This window comes from Centruroides vittatus, unplaced genomic scaffold (assembly GCF_030686945.1).
Source record: "Centruroides vittatus isolate TY-2023 unplaced genomic scaffold, ASM3068694v2 contig_620, whole genome shotgun sequence".
Classification (NCBI taxonomy): domain Eukaryota; kingdom Metazoa; phylum Arthropoda; class Arachnida; order Scorpiones; family Buthidae; genus Centruroides; species Centruroides vittatus.
Window position 1 is genome coordinate 1,657,446 of NW_027122381.1, and position 26,688 is coordinate 1,684,133.

At 29.5% G+C, this 26,688-nt stretch overlaps 1 protein-coding gene across 2 annotated transcripts in view; it reads left to right on the plus strand.

Moving 5' to 3' along the window:
* Positions 1 to 26,688, plus strand: part of Slu7 (Pre-mRNA-splicing factor Slu7) — a 45,637-nt gene that overhangs the window by 10,856 nt on the left and 8,093 nt on the right. Inside the window, exons 3-13 of one of the 2 annotated variants that reach the window (XM_067275415.1) lie at positions 1,546 to 1,693; positions 6,685 to 6,765; positions 8,036 to 8,200; positions 9,393 to 9,471; positions 9,893 to 10,008; positions 10,094 to 10,188; positions 13,355 to 13,422; positions 18,275 to 18,471; positions 21,663 to 21,767; positions 23,324 to 23,434; positions 26,269 to 26,391. In XM_067275415.1, coding sequence (XP_067131516.1) covers positions 1,546 to 1,693; positions 6,685 to 6,765; positions 8,036 to 8,200; positions 9,393 to 9,471; positions 9,893 to 10,008; positions 10,094 to 10,188; positions 13,355 to 13,422; positions 18,275 to 18,471; positions 21,663 to 21,767; positions 23,324 to 23,434; positions 26,269 to 26,391 — 1,288 coding nt within the window. Of the gene's footprint in view, positions 1 to 1,545; positions 1,694 to 6,684; positions 6,766 to 8,035; positions 8,201 to 9,392; positions 9,472 to 9,873; positions 10,009 to 10,093; positions 10,189 to 13,354; positions 13,423 to 18,274; positions 18,472 to 21,662; positions 21,768 to 23,323; positions 23,435 to 26,268; positions 26,392 to 26,688 lie in introns of both variants that reach the window. The other variant, XM_067275414.1, reaches the window with a different exon arrangement.

Here is a 26,688-nt window from a genome sequence, read left to right on the forward strand (position 1 = left end):
TTGTTCGGAAAGTAATTTCGTTTTTTTATTACTAGAGGAATTAGATGTATTCTTACCAGCCAGTTTTATTTTAAACCACATTTTCATTATATACTTTAACAGCTGACATTTTAAGGCTTATTTGTAAAAAATTTTGTTTGATTCTGTACAATTGTTTTTTTTTCGGTGACCTGTCAAATATGGAAAATTGAAAGCATCATTTTTGGCATATTTTGCTTTTTTATAACTAAAAAATCAAAATGCTGTTCAAACAAGAAAAAACTTGTGGTACATGTTTGGAGAAGACGTGTCGAGAGAAAGACAGTGCCAAAACTGGTTTACAAAATTGCGTTCTGGCAATTTTAATATCGAAGATACGCCACATTCTGGATGGCCATTTGAAGCCAATGAAAACAAAATAAAGGTACTGATCGAAGCAATCTGCCATATAACAATACGTGAAATCACTAAGAGATTAAATTTGTTAAATTGAACCGTTTATGATTACTTAAAACAAATTGGTTTTGTTTCAAAGCTCGATATATGGGTTCCATACGTTATTAACGAGAGATGCTCTCGGTGGTTGGATTTTAAAGAAATTTTTTTTGAGCTGTTACCAGACAATTTAACAGTTGATTTGAAAGTGCACTGCCATCAAGTAAACAATTTGAGTAATATCATCAAACAGAAAAGGTCAGAATTGATCAACAAACAAAGTGTAGTGTTTTACCACGATAATGCCAAATTTCACACAAGTTTGGTAACTCGTCAGAAACTGTTATAGCTTAGATGGGATGTGTTATCACACCAATCATATTCGCCAGATTGGGCACACTCAGATTATTACTTGTTCTGGTCTATACAAATTTTTTTTTAACTGTAAGACATTTACTTGAAATGACAATGTCAAAAATCACTTGGATCAGTTTTTTGTAAACAAAGATCAAAATTTTTATGAATGTGAAATCATGCTACTACCAGAAACAATGACAACAGGTATTTGACCAAAATGGTCAATATATAATTCAATAAAATATTTATTTATTATAAGAATATCGCGTTTATTTTTCTATGGAAAAAACGAAATACTTTCCGAACAATCCAATAATATATGTCAATTATATTTTTTACAAATCAAATTGAATGAGGCTTGTTTAATTCAAGTGAATTAGGGAAGAGTCTCTGAAAATAGAGAAAAGAATGCAATACAATACAGTTTGCTTCATAAATCTTGGCTGGACAATGTATAGTATTTGAAAAAGCACTCTAGATGTCATAAAAAGATTTTACACAAGTGACCTTTTGTATTTAAAAAAAAAACATTTTTTTTTAAAATTAATATTAATTATGATATTAAAACAGACAAAAATATTGTTATGAAATCACTCACTTAAAACCAAACATTCTGTATTATCAGAATGTTTGATTATTCAAGCTGACCTTGATCCACATTAACTTTGGTAATCAGGATTCTACTGTAGTATTAATTTTTAATAACTTAATTTTTTTTTTCTAAAGTTTAAAATTCTAAAACAAAGTTTTATAATGGGAATTTTATTATTTCAGAGACATTAATCCTCATATTCCACAATATATAGCAACTGCTCCTTGGTACTTTGGTTCTTCCTGTCCCACTCTCAAACATCAGCGACCTCAGCCGGAAAGACAACAAAGTTATACCAAAATTGAAGAACATTTTGTTAGGGGACTAAAGGTTTGTCAAATATAGAATATAGAAACTATTTGTATTTATTTATGATTTATCTATTGCTTCTATTTGGTTTCTTTAACCTTAATATGTAACCGGTTCAAACACTGTAATTTTCTAGGAATTATTACATCCACGGACTTCATAATTACTAGCCAATCAACAGCTTTACCCAGTCTAATAACTGACTTCAATATTATTTTCTAACTGTCTTCATATTGTATTTTTGCATGACATTCTTGATATTTTCTGGTAATGTTAACATGGGTAACGTAATTCCCTCTCTCATACATACTCTAAAGTACCATATGTCTGTCCTTAATTTAGCTGCAGTTGTTTTATATTGGTTTGAACTCTGTGGAGATATAGGCATAGCTATTCTTACAATTTAGTTACGATTTATCCTTTTCTTCTATTCTGTTTCTTGGGTAAAATAAAGTTGTTCATTGGCTAATAATTACAAAGTCTGTGGATATGATAATTCTTAGAAAATAGTGGTGTTTGAACTTGTTACATATTGAGATATTTGTATTTATTTTTGTAAAATGTAGTTTTTATTTTGGATATTATGATTCTTTTAATTAAAAAGAATTTAATTATCATAAATGTTTAAAGTGAGTTATTTAAATAACATTAAGAGAAAGAATCAGAAACACTCTTAATAATATGGTCAGACTTCCACATAATGTAGAGTATTACAAATTTCTATTTACATCTATAAAATGTTGAATTTACATTTTTTGTTTTGTATTGAAAATGGCACTATTTAATGAAATTTAATTTCTGGTGAACAGTTGAAAATACAAGTAGAGCAAATTTAAATTTCTCCATTGAGAAAACTGTGTACTTTTGTACAAAGTAGATTATAAGATTCTGCAGACACACATCTGCCATGATACAAATGGATGACAGTGTTTCTTAGGCTGAGGAACTTAGTCCATTTGCATAATGGCAATTGTTTGTCCACAGAATCTTATAATTTGTTTTGTAGCACACTGTGAAAATTTGGACTTGGTCTACTTGTATTTTAGCCACTCAAATAATAAATTTTGTAAGCTGGATAAATAAAAAAAATCTTATTTTTTACACTGCTAAATATTAAAATTGGTTAAAATCTTGATTTATTTCTGCAATTGACACCTTTAGGGTTTGTCTTATGGTACCTTTACTATGCTGTATTAAAAATTGATGAATGATTGAGATATTCTGAGGATAGTTTCAAATAATAACCTTTTTAACATATTCCCAATTGTAAGAAATGGCTTGTGTCAACAAGAAAACATTATTGACAATAATAAAGTTAGAATTAGTCATTGAAAGTGTAAAACAGTTTAAGTAATATAAAAAGACTAGCAGACCTGGCCATGCATTGTTGTGGCTAAAAATGTATCTATTATAAATGTATAACACTTCCCTATGGGAGGAATTTCAAAAAATCCCTTCTTAGTGTACATTTTCTTGACATACCTTATTAAAACACAATCAAAAACGCAAAAAACCACATCTAAAATAGTATAATAGAAGCAGAGTTCTTCACGGTAAGCCTTAATCCTGTCCATCTCCCCCCAGTGGGGGGAATTTTGACACGTATATTATATAAAAACACGTGTGTATTCGAATGCAACATTGTGTCAAAATTTCAAAGGAATTGGTAGGAACAAACAAACATTACATTTTTATTTATATAGATCAGGGGTGAGCAACCTTTTTAATCAACGGGCCAATTTAAATTTTAAAATTTTTTGGCGGGCCGCACATAAAGTAACACTTAATAATTTACAAAACTTTATTTTTAATAAATATTAGAATAAAAAATATAAAATTTAAAAAAAAGTAAAGATTTCATATACAAATTTTAATGCAAAATAAAAACAAACAAGAAAAGAACAGAAAAACGAATTTACTTGAAATTTTTAATGAGACATTTGTCACTGTTTTTTCGATACAAGCTGATCAATATCAGCCGGAATTGATGAGGTAGCTACACGTACACAGCTTTCTAATCGTGCTTCACTCAGTCTTGATCGGTGGTCATTTTTGATTAATTTCGTGGTTGAAAATAATTGTTCGCAAACATACGTACTTCCGAACAGAGACATCATTTGCTTTGCATTTTTTGTCAAAAGCAGAAATTTCTCAGGGCTCGCGTAAGATTTATAAAAATTTTCGATGTTTACTGAGAAAAATACATTTTTTAAATCGGTATTATTCTGTATGTCAATCACTTCCATTTTAAAGTCTTCAGGAACTGTATCCACATCGATATTAAATGGCGAGGAAAACATTTTCGTGGAAACCGCTGTCTTCTCAGCTTTGAACATTTGGAATCGTAATTGAAATTCGTTGATTAAAATGTCTATATATTGTGCGTATTTTTGAGAAGTAGTAACGTTTTCTTTTTCTAAATGTGGAAAGTGAGACACATTATTCTGCAAAAGATGCTGTTTCCACAATTTTAATTTGCACTCAAAGCCCTGAATTTTATCATACAAATTGTGAATAAACTGTCCTTTGCCTTGAAGTTCCACATTAAGATCATTGAGATGCTGAGTCATGTCGATAAGAAACCCAAAATCGCACATCCATTCTTTATTACCAAAATGAGGAAAGGCATATCCCTTCATATCCAAGAACAATTGTATTTCGCTTTTTAAGTTGTATACTCTTTTTAGCATTGCACCTCTACTAAGCCAACGTACTTCGGTATTAAAAACCACGTCGCCATATTCAGTTTCTAAATCTTTCGGGAATTCTTTAAATTCACGGTGATTTAACGCACGCGACTTTATAAAATTGATTAGTTTAATTATTGGTACTGTGACATTTGGCAAACTCAATCTTTTCGCACACAAATTTTCCTGGTGAATTATGCAGTGGTTAACGAATATTTCCCTTCCTGTGACCTTCTTAATGTCTTGAAATAGCCTTCCCGATACTCCTACCTCCATGCTTGACATTGCTCGTGCTCCATCTGTCGATATACCAATAATCTTTTCTAATAAAATTGAAAAATTTTCCAACACAGACTTTAGTTCATCGTACAGGTCTTTGCCGGTTGTAGTCCCTTGCATTGGAATCAGTGAACACAATTCTTCGGTAATATTAAATTTGGTGTCAATACCACGTAAAAATATAGCCAGTTGTGCTGTATCGCTAATATCGCAACTCTCATCAAGTGCCAAAGAACAGTATTCGAATTTTGCAATGCGTTCACGAAGCGTTGTTGCTATGTTCTCGGACAAGTCTTCAATTCTCCTTGCAATGGTGAATCTTGATAAACTAATGTTTGAAATAATATTTATTTTATCAGGAAATGCTATTTCTGCAACAGCAGTCAGACATTCTTTTATCATCTCTCCATCTGCAAAGGGTTTCATTTTTTTTGCCAGTATTTGACTGACAACAAAACTAGCCTTTACTGCCGTATTTGATAAAATAGCTTGATTTTTAAAAATAGCCTGTTGGCTTTCCCAAGTTTTTCTCCATTTGATTAAACTTATCTATCCGGAGTTGTCCTGTTAAGTTTTTATATTGTTGTTCATGTTTTGTATCGTAATGCATTTTTATGTTATATTCTTTTAATGTCGACACAGTCTCTGAGCATATTAAGCATACAGCTTTATCTTTGACGAAAGTGAAAAAATAATCAAATTTCCACTTTTCTTGGAAATGCCTGTGCTCATCCGCAACCTTCCGTTTTTTTGTTTGCTTTTCCGACATGCTATTATGGATTAAAAATTTGAAAGTTAAAAAAATTTGTAGGAAAACTTAATTTTGAATAAAAAAAAACTCTAATATTACCTTTTTGACAATAATATTGCACTCGCGCCTTTCAAGAAACACAAGAATTGCTAAAATTGCTAGTTAACAGCTTACCAGTCTGACTGATTGTGTGACAGAAGCAAACACAAACAAGCACAGACGCGGCGCGTTCGTATTGCATGTTTGAACAAGTCGCCGACAAGTGAGTAACTCACCACAAAAAATTGTTTCGGTTTAGTATGTACTACCATTTTATTATAATTAATTTTATAACAATATATTGATGGGAGAAAGTCAATAAAATAAATTCAATTTTAGAAATGCTTGGTGGGCCACATAAACATGTTTAACGGGCCGTAAGCATTCCGCGGGCCGCGTGTTGTTCATCCCTGATATAGATAGATAGATGATGATCTGCTTTAGTTCATCCTCACAGAAAAGCAAACTTAGGTCGTTGTACTCGCGGAGTTAGTGCCATCTGTTGAACATAAAAGCCTTAATCTTAGATGATATTTTTTTAAAATTTATACGAATGTTTAACTGAATAATATACAGCCTATGTCCACCCTGAAGGTCCATTCTAAATATTGGTGAAAGAATTTTTGAAATTGGATGAGTACTTTTGGAGATTATCTGCTACATCCAAAACACTTATCTCTTTATAATATTAGTATAGATGAGTGTCTTTTAGCATTAAAACTTTTTAATAGAGATGGAAGTTTATTATAAAGGAAAAAAACACCGGAGTGAAACTAAATTAGATTCAACAACTGAACTGCGATTTACAGAGAAAGAGAGAAGAAGCACACCGGTCAAAGGCACTTCAGTTGTTGAATCTAATGAAAGTTTATTATGCATTGTTCATATTTTCAGAAAATATGGTATTACACTGCCCGTTAAATAGCAATTATCCTTTAAAATAATAATCCAGGATGTTAAAGTTCATTAAAATCACCAATGTAGACTATTCATAATGGTATCTTCACTTGTCTTTTTAGAAATTCCAAGCATAAATTTTAATAAAATATTTTGTTATGTTGGAGTAAATGAGTTGTAAATGAAAGACATACAAATATTAAACATATAAACAATGTTTCACTGTTTATTTGTTGCATAACTGTATTTTTTGTTCACTTTGCTGAAAAAAATTTATATAATTTTATTCAAAATGAATTTAATATTCATAATAATTTTTAATTATCGTACAGATTTATTATAAAATTTAAATTTTTCAGGCAAAGACAGCCACCAAATACAGAAAAGGAGCTTGTGAAAACTGTGGTGCCTTAACTCATACAAAGAAAAACTGTTTTGAGGTATTAACTTCACTTATTGAATTATTAAATGAAACTAATGTATAATAATTATGCAATAACAATAACAGTAGTTTCTTCACTAGTCATCACCTTGTCAAGATGATTGTACTCGATAGTTCCAATAACCCATAATGATACCAGCAAGAGTGCATCACAGACAAAATAATCCATCACATTTATTGATGGTTAGTTGTGATGGATTATTCATTGTCACATTCATTGATGGCACTCGGCAATTGCTAAAGTTATATGCCATTGGCACCGTGTTGTCTCCAGTCAGTACTATGAGTAACCAGTATGATTATATCTAAATTAATAATTCTGGAAATGAAAGGATGGATGGAGATCCAGTTAATGTAACTGGCAATGCAATCACACGGTATGCGGGAGTTGCAAGTTTGAGTCCCACTTTGGACCAATTTGTTTCTTCCAGAACCCTTTAAATTAATTATTAAATTTATCAAGAGATGGTGTGTAATACCTACCTCTAGGCTAAATTTAATTATTAATAGTAGCATTAATAAAGTCTGATAAAATCCTACAATCATTTGTATTTATTCTGTATGATACACTGTTATTTGTTCTTATCAATTACAATATGAGCATTATAAGCAGACTCAGAAATCAAGATTGTATTTGAAAAAAATGTTATATTTTCTTTTCCTATTTTATTTTATTTTTGACATGCTTATTTTTTAAGATGTTTTGATTTTCTTTGGAAGCTGATTAATAATATAATTGAGATGTATTCTCTTCTATATTATGAAAAGTTATGTACTCATACATTTAATGCAGATAATTGCCTAAGTGATCTTTATATTAAAAGAGCATTTTATTATTGTTTTTTGTGGATGATTTCCTTTAACTTAAATATACCTGTTTCTTACAATTGTAACTTTTATTAAATTTGTTGTTAAGAAAAATTTAATTATAATAAAGTCATTACACTATGTTTTATAATAATTAGTAATATAATTTAATAGTATCATATATTTTCTTGATAGAAACTACTACTAAATTGTAAATTTTAGTACGTAATGACTCAATACTCAGAAAAATAAATTTATACTTGCTTTGTTAACATCAACAGGAATCGAATGATTCTTTTGTTATAAATATGAATAAAGTAATGAAAGTTTTAATTATTATCCATTGAATTATAAATTACTTATAATTTCGTATTGATTAGCTTTTAATATAAACCTTTGAATTTCAATAATGTGGGTGTATATATAAATGCATGTGTCTAATTTTTTTTCTTCTGTTTTAGCGGCCAAGAAAAATTGGTGCCAAATTCACAAACGAAGATATTGCCGAAGATGAAGTTATATTACCAGATTTAAATTTGGACTACGATGGAAAGAGAGATCGATGGAATGGCTACGACCCTGCAAATTATCAAGCTATTGTGGAAGAATTTGCAAAAGTCGAAGAGGTAAATTTATAGAAATATTATATCATTACAAGCTTAAAAAGTTAAAAGAAGAATCCGACATTAACTAAAAATGTGTAGTTTTATTACTTTTAATTTTCTGAAATTATTATATATTAAATATGGAAATCAATAATTGTTGCAAGAAATGATTGATGTGTAAACTTTCTTAAAATTTCATTTATATGTCTATTGATATAGAAGTACAGTACATTTAAACAAAAAATATATGTGAAGAAGGTAAACAAAGATTATACAGTAAACTACTTAAATTTGGAAATTCATAATTTTTTCTGAGAAAGACATATCTGTAGTAAAATCAATGGCCTATGATGATTCAGAAATAAAAATGATAAAAAAAAAAAGCATCTATTATTGTAAAATTGCCATATCACATGTAAAAAGCTCTAAATTTTTAGTAGTGATAATTTGACAAATGTGAAGGTTATAAAGAAAACAATAAAGATAATGGTTAGATGGTATGAGACAAGTTTTTATGTGGTATTCCATGTAATCTAATTTCTCTTTAAGATAATTAAACATTTATAATCTTTATTTTTCTTAAAATGATTGATTCTTGATGATTGTTTGGTGAAGATTCTAACACAGTTTGATGGACTGAATAGCAATACATAATAATTAAAACTGAAATTAAGTGATATTTTCTAGAAAAATTTGTTATTTGTATGGAATGCTTGCTTTAAATTTATGTAATTAAATTGTTTAAAGAGCAAAAACAGAAGCGTTTGAATATATATTTCTAAAGATATTGATGATTACCATGTTTAAATTTGTGAAGTTATGAATTAAAACAGATTCAAAAAAATTCAACAGATATAAATTAGAATAATTTAATCTGATTATACTAAAATTAGTCTGCCTGTAAGTATATCAGTCTGACTAGTAGAATTATAAGCTATGATTTATGATAGGTAGTTTTGTATAATTATACAAAACTACCTATCATCCAATTAATATGAATCATCCTTTCCTATTAGAAATCAGAAATTTTTACATTTGTTTGATGATAATTTTAAAATGTAATTGTAGAGAAAAAAGTTTAATTTTTAAAGTCAAAATAGTTTCATTATAATTGATTTGAATTAAATTATTATATAATTTTCAATAAATTAAGTATTTGAGGAATTTGAGAAGATTCTATATTATTATTTATTGATTATTCATTTTAAAACAGGCTAAAAGGCAATTAAAAGAGGAAAAATTAAAGCAAGATCTTTTATCTGGTGAAGTTAGCACTATAAAGGAAACAGTAAGTAATAAACAATTTTACTTTAGTTATTAAGTTTTACAGAATGTACATTTTTTATTCAACAGAAAATGAAATGCTTTTGGTATATTGAAAATCTTTAATATCAAAATTAAATTTTATTAGAACTTTTTAAAATCTCATACATAAAATAAGATTTTTATACTTTAAAATGTATAATAATAGGCTGTTAGGCTACCATCTTGTATTAAATTTTTTAATAACTGCATTAATTTTAAATTAAACGATTAGACTATATAGTACAATTGCCTAATTGCCTACCTTTAGTGCAAATTATTTATATTATAGTGATTAGCTAGGTTATAGTTTAAAAGTTAATCCAGCCTTATCTTTTTCTTTAATAATAATAATGAATTAATAATTAACCGGCCATAATTTCATTTGACAGAATAATGACGGTGATACAGATGACGACGAAGACGAAGAAAAATACGCCGATAATGCAGACATGCCGGGTACAAAAGTTGACAGTAAACAACGAATTACTGTTCGTAATTTACGTATAAGAGAAGATATTGCAAAAGTAAGGTTAATTTAAATATAGAATACTGTATAGTTAAACGATACACGTAGAAAGATAAATTTGAAAAATTATTTTCAATTTTTAGTATTTGAGAAACTTAGATCCAAATTCTGCATATTATGATCCAAAAACAAGAGCCATGAGAGATAATCCTTATCAAGGAAGAAAAAATCCAGAAGAGTAAGTATGCTCAGATTATTTATATTTGATACTGTTCAAAATTTTGAAATACAAAGTCTTGGAGGTGCAAAAATTCCATTGTTGACTTGATTCAGAAATGTTGAAATTTCGATATGAAGTCTAATATGAAAATAATTCTTAAAGCAATTTCTTGACTTGAAAAAATCTTAGAACAATTATCAATAATGAACAGCAGATTTAACAACCATAACCTGACATCTCAAAAAATGTTTAATTTGTTAATGAAAGTTATTTCTAGGCTCCTTGAAAATTTGTTTTTAATGACGGTGTTGTTTGATTTATGTTATGGAATCAAATATCATGAAGGTCACTGTCAATAATGGTGTTAATAGAATGTCTGTGTTGTCATTTTAACAAGTCAAGATTTGAAATTTCAGGATTTCAAAATGGATCTATTCATTTGATATATGTTAAAAAATATCAATTTTAGAAATCTTTAATGATAATGCATTTGTTAAAAATAAACATTATAAAAATTAAAATAGTAATAATAATAATACATTTATGAAGATATATAAAATACATTTATTTCAACTAATAGTAAGGAATGCATGGAACAAGATTGAAACAATTTTATTGGTTAAATTTAACACAACCCATGTCAATATGCAAATTTTTGAAGTAACTGCAGAAACTACATTTTAATTTGTTCAAGAAAATCTTAGTAGTAATTAAGTTCAAGTAACATGTTCAAAATTCCAGGTCTTGTTTCAATTGGTGATAGAAATGAAATTATATGATTTTATAATTTTCATGTCAACAGAAGCAAAATGCCATTGTCAGATATTTTAAAAATCAAAAACATTGATATAGACCAAAATTTTGGAAAGGTGGTCTGAAGAAAAAAGTGAAAAGAACAAAAGGAAGGTTTAGACGAAGTTTGCAAAGAAGCCAGACGTTTCTATCTGTAGGCTGCTCTAGAACTGAAACTTACAAAATCAATGGTGTAAGAAATAAAGCAGAAAGACTTTTGATTGACTGATTATAACAAAAAATCAGCTTCAAAATACAAAAACAATCAAACAATTTGGGCAAAACATAATTATTGTAAAATTTACAAACTATTGCTACCATCCAATAGTGGATTAAAACTTACCATGGATGATGAGTCATACTTTCTCTTGGATTCAAATCTTTGTGAGGCCATAATGTACTGTTATTCAGCTTTCTCCAATTCTGTTCCATTCAGATTCAGAATTCAAGTGAAAGAAAAATTTTCTGCATAATACAATGAGGTGACATAACATGGACAAAGAGATACATATCAAAATCAGCATTTTTACAATGAAGTGTGAGTGGTTTGATTTATTTATATTGATGCATAAATAAAATTCTGATCACACTCATCAGGCATTATTAACAAATACATGATGATTTATTATGGTTTGATTTGGCATAAATAAAATGACATTTTATTTAGGGAAACAAAATTAATCACTTTGAATTGTTATTTTGGGTCTAAACCCCTCTTCATTTCTTGCAATTCTTTAGAAAACTGGTCCTGAGTAAAGTCACATGGAAAAGTTTTTTAAAGAAGTTAAACTCAGGACCAGTTTTTCCAAAGAATTGTCAAGAGAGGTTTAGACCAAAATGCATACAAAAGCAACAATTCAAAGTGATTAATTTTGCCACGTTCTTCTAAACACATCCTGTATGATAAGTCCTACATTTGTCAAGTTGTGAGATTTAAAAAGTACAAGAAGCAGCTTTGAACACGACATAATTTTAGTTAACGTCTGTATTAATTCACTTAAAATTCTTATGACATCATGTGATGTGTTTGCCAGGGTAACCAAAACAAAGAGGCCATGTGTTGTGAGTTACATTTTACTATAGCCTGCCAAAATCAAAACTGGTCAGTTTCAAAAATAGCCAATTTTTTGGTAATTTTGGATTTCTGGAAGTCGAATATTTGATCTGTGTTATAAAATAAATTAAAAGTTGGCATCAGTTGCAATCAAGATAGAATGTTTACACATCATTCATTTTTTTCCTATTAGTTATAAAAGACAAAAATTAAATATTGTATAGTATTTGATAATTGGAGTAAATTTGAGTAATAAATATATTACTGTTAATGATCTGAAGGTAAGTGTCTTGATGACAGTAAATGAACGAGCTTAAAAATTACTACAAAAGACAAAATTCTATTTTAAAATCTGCTTGTAAATATTTTAAAACAATCTTCATAGAAATCTGAAACAGATCAATCATGACCTATTTTTGATACTAATGAAGTATGGTTTATTGATTTCTATCATCATGCAGAATTTGTTCAAATTTTAAAATTGAAAAATTTGTGGTTATTTAACAATATTGTGAAAGTCTCTACACTACTTGAAATACACATAATAATGATAGGCTTTTTCCATTTATACAAATATAATATTGGCTGTTGATAAAAAGAGTTGTAATGTAATAATGTGCTTAATTTAAAAATTGAGCATTTATTTTAAGTATTTAAGATAGTATAATTCTAAATGATTGGTTATCAATTTTTGTTAATGGGATGAAACATTTTTCTTAGTGCCAAAAGATTACATTCTACAAGATATTTTTAATATATAAATATTTGTAGATTTTTGTCTGATGGCTATTGTTATAGTTAAATATCTGAAGACAAAATCCGCCCAAATAGGGACCACCATTTAATAGGTGTTCCAGACTACACATTCTTGGCAACTGACCTATTTTTTAGGCTACTGGCCACCAAAAATCTAAAAAGTCTTTTTAAAAAAACAAGAAATATATCCAATTAAAAATACAAAGATTTTTCTAAAAAGGAACTGGTGACATACGGACGTCTTCTAGTTTCCATTCATACCTTCTTGGGGCTGTTTTGGCTTTTTATCTATGAGGAAATGAGCGCTGGAAAATGTAGATTGGAAAAGCTGCCCTCTGGTAACGATACTTTATAAACTTTAGTTTGTAGATTTTCATCTGATGGCTATTATGTGGTAATCTGGAACATGACATTAATAAATGGTGGTCCCTATTTGGGCAGACTTTGTCTTCAGATATTTAAATATAAATATTAATTTTAAAACAAATTATAGTTTTTTTAAATTTAGTCTAAAAACACAATATTTTAAGGAAAACATGATGATAATATTTAAAAATAATGTTTAATTTTTTTTATTTTCAGGTTACAGTATGCTGGAGATAATTTTGTTAGAGTTACCGGAGATACAGAAAAACATTCTCGAACACAGGGTAAATTCTCTCTCCCTTTCTCTCTCTTTTAGTTTAAGTGAATTAAAGTTTAATTTCAAGCAAAAGTAAGTCATATTCATTTCTATTTGTATAAAATACAATCTGAATTGAAAAACAAAGACAGAATTAATTTCATAATTTTTGTTTATTTAATCAATAAGTTACATTTACAAGTTATTTAATAATACATGACTTATTGAAATATTGTAATTCATAGGAAAACAAAATATGACATTGATAAGGACCTACTTCATTTTTCTTTTGCTTTAGGTACAGAATAACTACATTCAAATTATATTCCTTTATGACTTTTGCAAAACACACACTCACTTTTTTTACACGCAAGAAAAATTGTTTCTTCTACCTGGATATATGAATACAGTATTTACTGAAAAATGATATTTTGAGATCTGTATTCAGAAATAGTGAGCAAAAAACACTGTGTACACTTATACAGTCAAACCTGTTTTTATGCGCTCTTTTTTATGTGCGATTTTTATTTGTGCGATTTTTTTAATGCGAATTTTTAATTTATGCGGTTTTTTTTGTGCGATTTTTTATTTGTGCGGTATAGTTGGCGACTAGTCTCGTGCAATTCGTTATGTCTTACGTTGACTTATTATAGCTAAATAAACTTATTATAGCATAAATGCACTTATTATAGTAATATTATTGCATGAATATGCGAAAAATGAAATAATTTACTTTTTAAGTCAACAAAACACCACCTGGACAAAAATATGTAAAACAGACGATAGACCAGACGATGCAGTCAAGTGCTGACATCTGTTGTCAATAAATTCTATTTCGTACGGTTTTGAGTTATTTTCTATGTGAGACTTTTTTTATGCGGTCCCTGTTGACCGCATAAAAAAATATTTTTTAATTGTGTTGTGAAAACTATTTTTTACAGCCATTCGTGAAGTTTCGTGCTATTTTTTTTAATGCGTCTTTTTTAATGCGGTCCCTATCCCCCGCATAAAAACAGGTTTGACTGTATATACACACACACATACTTATATATATACGTGGTACGATCCAAAAGTTCGGGGACTGCAGTAGTCTATGACAACAAAAGCATGTATTTGAAGTTACAGAGTATGAAATGGATTCTATCAAACTATCTCTACGTGTTCAGGTTAATTTCACCCATGTCATGTGATTAAACTGCAAGCGCTGCTGTTTTTTTCCAGAGATAGTTACCTTTGTTCTGCGACGTAATAAAAGTGCAGTTTCAAGAACAACCTCCAACATTAAATTTTGTCAGCATTTAGGTAAAACACCTATGGAGACTTTAAAGTTGCTAAGAAAGGTGTACAGTGATTCTACCACGGCATAGTCGAAATGTTGGAGGTTGTTCTTGAAACTCCACTTTTATTACATTGCAGAACAAAGATAACTATCTCCGGAAAAAAACAGCAGCGGTCACGGTTTAATCACATGACATGGGTGAAATTAACCTGAACACGTAGAGGTGGTTTGGTAGAATCCATTTCATATGCTGTAACTTCAAATACATGCTTTTGTTGTCATAGATTACTGCAGTCCCCAAACTTTTGGATCGTACCTCATATATATATATATATATATATATATATATCTATTTGTAACAAATAAACAAACTTTATGGTAACAACTAGAAACTGCAACAGTAGATGTTTAGACACTACAAACAATCTCTATGCAGCAAAACCTTTTAATTACCAACTTTTTTGATTATTTTTAATGATCATCTTCAGGTAATATACAAAATTGAATTATGCATAAAATGGAATGCTTACAGAGGACTAATGTTCCATTTTACATATTGTTTGATTTTGTAACTGTAACAGAGTAATAGTAAAAGGGCATCTTTGGCCAAATGTTGCTCAGTTCTATCCAATGCAGCCAATACTCGTATTTGTTTTTGTTTGTTTGTCAGATTCATAATGGAGCTTTTCTGGGCTAAACCTCTCAAAGTACTCTGCAGCTCTCCAGGGAAACTGTGGAGTGGGGAAGAAAGCTGGAAAACAATCCAAACTGAGGCCATCAATACAGTTTATTACCTTCAGTTTTTGTACCATAATGTCATCATTTGTATTTAGAGTAAACCTACTTTTATCTCCAGACTATTTGAGGATTTTGCAACTTCAAAGAAATTAAATAAAACTAACTTTTTTACAGAAAGTTTGCATTAAAATGTTTTTCATTTCAAAGGACTATGTAGGGCCCACATTTCAAGTTTGCCTTTCACTCATAATGCACTCCAACCAGTATAATAATTTGGGGTCAACTGTAAAAAAATTATGGTTTCATTCCATAATTTTATGCTAATTACACACCTTAGATCATTAAAGGGTTAATTTTTCCATCATAGTACATCTTGGTACATACAGCATATGCTGGACATGATAGAGTGCATAGTTTTTATTCTTTTTCTTATTAAGTTGGATACCTTTTTCTTCTCAGAGTATTGACGTCCAGAATATGTTGTTATTTTGTATTAATTAGTCTCATACTGGGCTCATAACATTAAACTAGTCACTGTAATAGGGTTCATAAAGTTATGTATAGTTATTGTCTATATTGAACATAAACGTACTCAGCAAAAAACATAAACTCCAATAACCACCACCTTATAAGTTGCTGAGGGAATTTTTAATTAAGAAAACAAACGTTTTCGATCTATTCCATAGATCATCTTCAGGTTTAAACTGACGAACAAAAATAATTCCAAAGAATGGAACACAAAATATTTAAATTCAAAAAACCCGACAACGGAGCAACTAATTAAAATTAGAATTAAAGCGCAAAAAATACCCAAATGTAAATTAACAAACACATAACAATATTAAAGTTATTAGTACACGCTAAAAATCATTTAACAGATAATAAAATATTAAGGTTCTCCAAATACGAAACACATCGCAAATCATGAGCCATTTGTAAGTCTCTTAATTGCAAATTTCCAAGCTGACGGTAATCCCTCAGCGTCCCTGGCGTTAATGCATCTATTCTCGAGTCTACTCTTGTAAATTTCTATTTTTTCCGCCGTCTTTGCTAAAGTTGGAGAATATATTTGTTTGACGATTTCCGCCTCTTCCCATCCAACGACGGATCCTTCGGCCTGGGCCATCTGGGCCAGAACAGTTGCGTTAGAACTTTTCCTTACATCATATTTATGCTCTTTGATTCTTACACCTAGGTTCCTTGTTGTAACCCCTATATACTCGTGTTTTAGTCCTAATTGCTGATTTTCATAAGGGATCCTATAGACCCCAGCTCTATCCTCTTTCTTAATCTTCCTTTTATCAGTTCTCAGAATTTTGTAGAGGTTCGGGGCTCGTTTGAGGTTATATAGGGGTTACAACAAGGAACCTAGGTGTAAGAATCAAAGAGCATAAATATGATGTAAGGAAAAGTTCTAACGCAACTGTTCTGGCCCAGATGGCCCAGGCCGAAGGATCCGTCGTTGGATGGGAAGAGGCGGAAATCGTCAAACAAATATATTCTCCAACTTTAGCAAAGACGGCGGAAAAAATAGAAATTTACAAGAGTAGACTCGAGAATAGATGCATTAACGCCAGGGACGCTGAGGGATTACCGTCAGCTTGGAAATTTGCAATTAAGAGACTTACAAATGGCTCATGATTTGCGATGTGTTTCGTATTTGGAGAACCTTAATATTTTATTATCTGTTAAATGATTTTTAGCGTGTACTAATAACTTTAATATTGTTATGTGTTTGTTAATTTACATTTGGGTATTTTTTGCGCTTTAATTCTAATTTTAATTAGTTGCTCCGTTGTCGGGTTTTTTGAATTTAAATATTTTGTGTTCCATTCTTTGGAATTATTTTTGTTCGTCAGTTTAAACCTGAAGATGATCTATGGAATAGATCGAAAACGTTTGTTTTCTTAATTAAAAATTCCCTCAGCAACTTATAAGGTGGTGGTTATTGGAGTTATTGTCTATATTTATTTTATTAGGGTGAGGATGATACTTACCATAATTTTTAATGTTATTTTTACATTAAACACACACATAGGAGACTAGTGTGTTAGTAAATAACCAAATCCAACTTTCTAGTTTGTCCAAGGTTGCAGAAGAAAGGAGAGTAACTGTAGCTAAATCAGTGATAGATAGTTGATTTTTAACATTTAACATGCCTCAATTTCATGTTACATATAGAAGTTACAAAAATTTCTAAGCCATGAAGTTTAAAATTTAAAATATATATCATTACAAATTGTTTAAATATCACATGAGTTTACCTCGTCACTTGGTATAACTTTTTGTAACAGCTTGTTTGTTGTATAAATCTGTAATAAACTCCAAAAAATTATTTGTTAGAAATATCAGTTTTATTTAATTACCACAAAACAGAGTTTTCAATCTTTGAAAAATGATTTTATACCTGAAAAATGACTGTAGAAAATCATTTTTCAAGAATAGAGAGCAATAACATAAAATGATTAAGATAGCAAATAAGTCATTTCTTTTTCTTCAGGTCACTACCAATATTTTCTGTCATATTTAGCAATTTCTGAACTAGATAGCATGACAAACATTAAATAAATTTAAAATAATAATGGTAAAATTTATTAAAAAGCAATTATCTTTAGATTTAATTAATTTATATTCTGTACAATCAAATTAAAAAATCTTTTAGATATATGAATATGTAGAGTACTATATAATTAATTATTAATGCTATTTGCAAGGATCATTTAAATATTTAAATTATTTATGATTAATACTTAATTTTAAAACATGTATTGACAAGAATTTCTAACAAGGTTTTTTAAAAGTCTTTTAGTAATTATAAGAAAAGCTCTGAAGTTTAATTTATAAACATTTGTAATTTTTCTAGTGTTTGCTTGGCAAGCTTATGAAAAAGGTGTGGACGTCCACCTCCAGTCCGAACCTACAAAAGCCGAACTTTTATATAAAGAGTTCCAGGTGAAAAAAGAGGAATTTAAACATAGTATGAAAGATAATATTTTGGATAAATATGGTGGAGGAGAACATTTGCAAGTCCCTCCAAAGGAACTTATCTTTGCACAAACGGTAATTATTTTAATATTATTTTTGTATTAGCACAGAATATATTTTAAGTCTATTGATGATATAAAAAATTATAATTTGCACTGATACAATAATGATAAACACACAAAAATGTAGATATAATATTCTTCTAATGCAGCATTGGCATTTTTCACAGAACTACTAAGCTTTCCCTAAACTTCAAAAATAAAATGTTTGTATGTAATTCTTATAAGCTGAGTAAATATGAAGAACCATTGGATTGGTCTAATAATTTGATTTTATTATTACTTCACATTTCATCAATAGTACTATAAGGTTGCAAATCTTAACCTTATATCTAGTTTTAGATAGATAAAGTTTCAAAATTTGACAAAACAAACTTGTTAACAATGAAAAATTTAATGTCTACAAAATTTACAATATTTAGTTTATAATTAGCAAATTTTTGTTAAAGTTGAGTTAATACTAATGTGTTAGGTGATACAAAAGTAAATATAGGGAGAAAAAATGTACTTAGTTCTAACAGAATTATTTTTAAACATACAAAGCAAAAGGATTTAAACTTTATCTGACAAAAAAATGCTTCTTAACTTCTAAGTTAACTATACCTTATAATTACATCTTTTCTCAAACCGGTCACCTACATTTTCCAATTGGTGTAGACTAGGATTTACACTTTGGCTCTGCTTTTTCAGTCTTTTAAGCACCAAATGTGATATCACATTTGTAAATTAACTATGTGCTCACCTGCATACTTATTTTCTAACAATTGCTTAACCAACAATTCTTCATGATAATTTTACAAAATTATTCTTAATATTTGGTTGATTAAACTATCCTGTGACATATGATTTAATTGACCATTTTCTTTTATTCACCAAGTTGTAAATGCCATTTTTTGACTGGAACCCGCTGACATAAACAACAATAAGCAAGGCAGCTATCAGTTTTTAAATGGAGGTTAATTTTGAGTGGAAGGAATAGGATTTTTGCCCTTCTAACAAAAATTTCCCAAAATAAGGAAAGAACTGAAACAAAATATAATGACCCCAAAAAATAAAATAGAATGTTTGGGCTCAATTCCTCACACTATCTCAATTATGAGACTTGGAAAGTATAATTTACTAGCAGATGTGCTGAGTCCAGGCAAAAAGTGACAACAAAAAACATTAAAATGAAAACCATATTAAGAGTTTGGTTATTTTAGAGAAAAGTTGGATGCCTTGAATTATGTTCTTATGCAGGCAGAAGTCAACAACTATTGTCTGTTGAAAAACATCAATTTCTCTCTACCTGACCAATGAAATCGTGCTGCTCTGTACCATCTGAGTATTGTTTTCTTAGCAAGTTGATATCTGATTGCTTGTTTGTTTTTATTTTTATTATAAGAATTTAAATAAGATCCATTTTTTCCTTCTTCAAAATAGAATTTTTCTCATATTTATTCTATTTTTTTTTTAGTGTTTTCTTTTCTCTTACTATAATTAATTTATTTACTACTTTGTGATAAACAGGACAATGGTAGGCTAATGTTAACACCATTGTCCTGCAGCATCTCACTCTGCACCCTCAAACTTCTAGAAACATACTCTGTGCTTGCCGGTAACTTTGTGTAAGGTAATTTTCTTATTTGAATGTCACCATCTCACCGGTCATATAGAAAGGGCTGGTGATTTGTGGATGGTGATTAATTCAACCAAACCTTTGCCCTAAAAAGTTTTATTGCATTTGCTCAAAGTATATTGAAATGTATAGAGAACAAACTAACAAACTTTCTTCTTTATATATTAGATAACACTACTTATAAGATTAGTTTCTTGATATTGAATTTTATCTTCAAAAGTTGTTAATGATTTTATGTATTGATGTTAGAAATGCCATCTCTCTAGTTAAAAAAAGGAATGAAAAAATTTACTGATTATGAGGTGAATTTCGATTGATATTGTTTTATTTCCAGTTTAAGCAAGGTTTTTTTTTGTCATATATTCCTATTTTAATTTACAACAAAAAATATTTTTTAATAATAATTTATTTAGTTTGGTGATTTGCTTTCTATCCTTATGTTGCAATATGAGTCTGATCATTAAGTTTTTGGCTCTATGAAGTTCTTATCACACTATTGACATTGTCAGAGTAATCATGCCAAAGTGGATAGACACAGGTTGATTATGACGACGGTATGCGTTTCAGACAGGTTGTCTGTCTCTCTTTGGCTGTATTTACTACAATTTGACAGATTTATGGGCATCTACAAAAATACAAGTGGATTTTGTTACAAACATTTGCGTTTATAATTAAAATAGTTTGAAATTATGGTTTTTTTGTACATACTTAAAAGGTATGTTTTATTTTGTTGGTAATGTGCGGATGACTTCATTTTCAGGATTTTTCACAGATGTTATGTTTCCATACAAATAGCAACCAGAGATTATAATTGTTACGTAATGAAATTAACTTGCAGTAAACAAACTATGAAAATGAACATAATACAAAGTTATAAACAAGATTACAGTTAAAAAAGAGATGCAGTTAAGAGCTGTTTTAAGAAAGGTTACATATGTTTTTGCAGCTAGTTGGCTCTTACAAACAGTGTTTTCTACTACAGAAGTGATGTTACTATAGGGTGGTAGCCTGTTCTGGTGATACAAGTATTACCTGTTGTCTAACAGGTTTCAAATGTTTAAGTAAGGATGCCAGATGAGATCTAGTTGTACATGTGTTTTTGTTTATTCTTACGTTATCATGGATTTTGATATTTTCTATACATTCATATAATTTATGTTTGGTAGTATTTCTTTTGGATTAAATATTTTAAACAAATTTATTATTGCAATTATTGAATACACAGTGTTTAGTGACAATGGAGTTTTCAAGGTTGTATTTTATAGCACTGATGTGTTCTTTAAAGTGTATTTTCAATTTTTTTTTGTTTCATCAATGTAAGTATGGTTACAACTACATGAAAACTTATAAATCACATTGTTTTTCTCTGAAATGTTGATAATAGTATTATTGTTGCTTAATCTTTTTTCTCTGTTCAAATTTATTTAGTGTTACTGTGGCTATACTTTTATTGGTATGTCAGCAGGAAAACACATTTAGAGTATAAAAGAATCAAATATTAAAAATATATATAATTTACTGGTATTAATTTCTTATATAAAAATTTTACATAATTTATTAAATATTAATGTTTTTGATAAATATTTCAGGAGGATTATGTAGAATATTCTCGGCATGGTGTCATTTTGAAAGGAACTGAGAAACCGATAGTTCGATCTAAATATGAAGAAGATGTTTTTATCAATAATCATACAGTAAGTAGGTCTGTTTTATATTTCAAATTACAGAAATACCTTTTAATTTTTCATACAGAAAATTAAAATAAAATGTAATATTCCATATGCAACATTGCAATTACCTAATCTTTGATTAAGAGACTAATGTTTATATGGGAAAATATGGAATCTTGGAACCTATTTCCCTATTTACAACATATTTGATTTATGCAAAACTCACCAAACCAACTAACCTTTGTAAATGAAGAGCTAGGTTTGTATCACTATTTTATATTTTATAGTATAATGTAAAATTATATAATTAATATATAGATAAAATATATCAAAATAAAATATAAATTAGCACCTTAATTTGTGAATTTTAAAATAAACAATTTTTTGTTTCTAGATCAATTGTTTTTGGCTTTCTTGAGTTAGTAGTACAATCAACAATACCATATTTTGGTGGCACATTGACAAGTTACTGTCACATCAGATCTATATATATATATATAAAATAAAATTTTTATATATATAAAAAAAATGTACAAATAATAATAGATGAAAAAATCAGTATCTAAATGATTTTATGGCATCTCTAGGAGTAGTTCATAGCATTCTAAGGACCACTGTTCCAGATGATTGATTGAAACTACTAAAAAAGAATTACCTTTATAAGAGTAGAATGCAAAATAATACAGATCTTACAATTACATCTTACACAAAAATCATAAGTGTAATTCAAATTTAGGTATTTAGTTTTTTTTATGTTAAATGATGCCAAGAAGATTGTTTTGTTTCCATGGATCACAAATACTTTCATTCAACAACAAGAATAAAAATATGTATTTGCTGACCAATTAAGAACTTCTTAAATTTTGCCATTGGCTAATTAATCATGCATAAATTAGAAATAGATTATCATATTTCTTAAATTACAATCACACTCTGGAATTGTAACACCTCCAGTTTAGAAACACATAATTAGATAGATGAAAAAATAAAAGTACTTCCTGAAGCTGATTAGATATTATGATAGAAAAATACAAATTCTAAGATATCTGCTTTAAAAAAAAAAAAATACAAAATCTTATAAAATTTCTGAGAAATTAGAAATCATAAATTATGTTAAAGTGTATAATAATGTTTTTGCTGCAAGATGTTACAAAATGGACTAAATACAAGTATGGAAATGGGGATAAAATTGTATTTGAAAAAGCTACTAGAAACTGCTCACACCACCATATGGCTAAAAATGGTGAAAAAGATGGAAAAATGTAGAAATTTTGTAACTAAAGTTATATAAGATATTAAAAAAACCACAATAAAATTTTATTAAAATTATTTTTAAATAAAATAAATAAACAAGCATCTATAAAATAGAAATGTCGTACTTTTATTAAAAAATAAAATAAATCTTGTGCTTCTAAAAAAATACAGTAATTGATTATTATTAGTTTTCTGTAAGTATAAATATGTTCTCTGGAAAAATAAATTTTATAATTTGTTTTCATAAATTACAAAATTAATTACTCTGAAATTTAATTATTAAGGAATTTTTTTTCTAACATCTAACTTTTTACTCTTTTAAACAGTCTGTCTGGGGTTCGTATTGGTGTGACGGTCTTTGGGGATATAAATGTTGTCATTTGTTCATCAAGAATTCTTACTGCACTGGAAATAGTGGAAAAGAAGCTGCTGAACAGGTAATGCAATTTCTTTGATTAGTAAAGTAGGATAATTTTGTATAATGCCTACCATATATATTGTACAATACATTTATTAATATGTCTGCTAAATATTCTGCTTACTCAAATTTGAACAGGAATCTAAAGGCATATCTACATGATCGAATTTTTTGCATCAAAAAATGGAAATCAAGAAAGTTTTGAAAACGATGTTCGTTTACACGATTATAGAGTACTTTTGAGATTTAGTAAATGAACATTGACAAACTTGTCTACACTGTGCAATAGATATTTTCAGGTGCAATATAAGTTATGAGAATCAACACCACTTAATTGATATACTACTGATGCCATTGTTTCATTTTTATGGTATTTTGAAATTTTGAAATATTCAACCAAATATTGTTCTTGATGTATGTAATTTTTATTTTAATGTCATTGATGTTGCATGAGAATGCTTGTACCAATTCTATGAGCTATACCATATGTTTATTTCTCTTGTAATAATAACTGGAAGCCATATTTCAAAGATTAGACCATGACCAATACGCAGTTTTCCATATTCTTTGCCCAAATTGCCATTTTGTTACAAGACAAAAATGCTTTATCTCGATTTGGTTGGAAGTTTTAAGATCTTGAATCTAGTAGAATAGCATTCTATTTTAGAATTCTCAAATTCAAGAACTTTGAAAAGATAAATAGTCTGCTCCACATTATCAAAGTAGCTTGAATATGATTTTTGCATTTCAGAAATTTGATTGAATGGGTGCACCTTAAGAGAAAGTTTCAAAACTATTGTGCCTAATCATTTTTTATTGAGACAGAATGTACAGGGTGTGTGAAAAGTTCTGTCAATTTTTTGAAATACTTCAACAGTATAAAAATACTGTACAAATAAATAAATTTACAAAACTAAACAAATAATAAGTTTTATTTAAAGAATAACAATAAGCAAAAAAATATACAACAAATGCTCAAAATGCCTCCTTGGGCTTCAATGCCTTTACGTAATTGCTTGCGAAAAGTTCCAATGATGGTCGTGCATTCTTCCACTGAAATTTGGTTCCAGGCATGTGTCAACACTGCTTTCAGCTGGTCCATGGTGGCGTATTGTGTTCCCAAGATTTTTTGCTTCAGGATCAACCACACCAAGTAGTCCAGCAGGTTAAGATCCGGCAAGTTAGGCAGCCAAACGTCTTTGCCGCAAAAGCCCGGAAACAGCTCTTCACAGATGGTAATTGTTGATTGGGCAGAATGCGCCGGGGCCCAGTCTTGCTGAAGTGTGAATCCTTCTGGGCTGAAGTGCTGTGAGGCCCACGGCTCCAATATGTCACGTAGGACCCGTTGCTGGTAGATGGCGGCGTTGATTTTGACATTCCTCTCGATGAAGACCAGTGGCGTCTTTCCAGTGGCGCAGATGCCAGCCCACTCCATGATTGAGGCCAGAAAATGGCTGCGACCAATGGTTTTTGCAGCGGCAGTCTTCTGTTGACCCTTCTTGAGCAGCTGTCGATGGTTTTGGCGGTTTTGAAGCAGCTTCAGGGTGAAAATCTTTTCGTCTGTGAAGAGCACCTTGTTCAAGCGACCAGTGCTGACCAGCCGACACACTCGGCTAGTTTTCTTGAGCCTCTTCGCCTTTGTCGCTTCATTTAAGAAGTGGACGCGGGCAATCTTGTAGCTGTGATATCCCAGCTTCCTCTTGATGATATTACAGTCTTGCTCCTCGTTGATTTCGAGCTCCTTGGCCGTTTTGCCCCTGACACCTTTGGATTGTGACAAATCCGGCATCGCACCTTGTTGATGTACTCTGGAGTGGTTGCGATGGTTGGACGACTGCTCCAAGGATGGTCTACAGTCCCTCCAGTCTCTTTGAAACATTTCACGATCCTGTAGACGGTCCTCTGTTGGAAACCAGTCGCGCGAACAATGTCGGCTGTCTTCATTCCCAACTTGTGCAACTCGACGACGATGATATGTTCATTTTCACGAGACATAATGTTAATACAACTAAATATAAAAAAATGATTAGAGCACTTTCTTGATCAAAATTGCACTGTACAATCCAATAAAATCATAAAAATTAACAAAAAATGCAATGACAAATGCCAAAAACACACAAAAATAAAATTGACAAGACTTTTCACGCATCCTGTATTTATAAATGAAAATTAGTTATTTAGTGTTGATTGAATTTTTTCCGTTGTATGGATTTTTGCATTAGCATTATCCATTCTTCTTTCATTATGCCATTCTTAATGGTTATTTGAAGAAAAGAGACTATTATTGAGTCTCTCATCAGTTCATTTTGGATAAATTCTAGAAATTTATGACTTTTATAAAATTAACCAAAATTGGAGAATTATAATGGTTTTTTCTCCAAAATATTATATATAGCCCATAATCTTAGTAAATATATAAGATTATTAAAGAAATGAAACCGATCAATTTTATTTAATCGTCATAAGTGAAATTGGAGTTAATTATTCATATATTTCAATTTAAAAGTATGAAAATTATTGCAAATTTACTGTTACAGTAGTACTCCAATTATTTGAATGCCAATCATAAAACCTCCAGTATCAGGTCATGTTTTTTCTCCCTTCAAAAAGTTCTTGACAGATATCCCAGGCCACGAGAATAGTAAATATGTACCCATCATCACTCCTGTAAACAAAAGTATATCTATTCATGCAAAAGAAGATATATAATTTAGTATCTTGTTACATGCATTAAGAACTTCACTTTTGATTGTTTAACAAAAATGTCTGAAATAAGTTTTTAATTTGGATTAATTATGTAACTGTTGTTGTTCAAGTTTTATTGCTTGAAAACTGACAAAATATTTTTTCCAGGCCTCGCGTGTAGTCATCTTGCCACCAGACAATGACGACGACTTAATAGAGCAAGTAAATGAAGAAACTCCCAAGGAGCAAGATGTACCAATAACTACTACTAAACCTAAAGCATTAATTGAGGTTTGTAACTCACTTTCTTTTAAATATAAATATTGATAGTCTAGGACAGTGCTCCTCAACCTTTTCTTGTGCATGGCACACCTAGGTACTTCCCAGAATTCCATGGCACAATACAAGTAAAAGTGTAAAAAAAAAATATAGATGTTAAAAATTACATACCAAAAAAAAAATTATTGATTTGCTGTTCTTTACATGTTAGGATATAAAAATATTTAAAATTAGTTTATAATTGATTTTTTATTTTGATTTTATTTCTTCACAACCCCAAAATTACCCCGAACAAAGTGTCATGCAGTC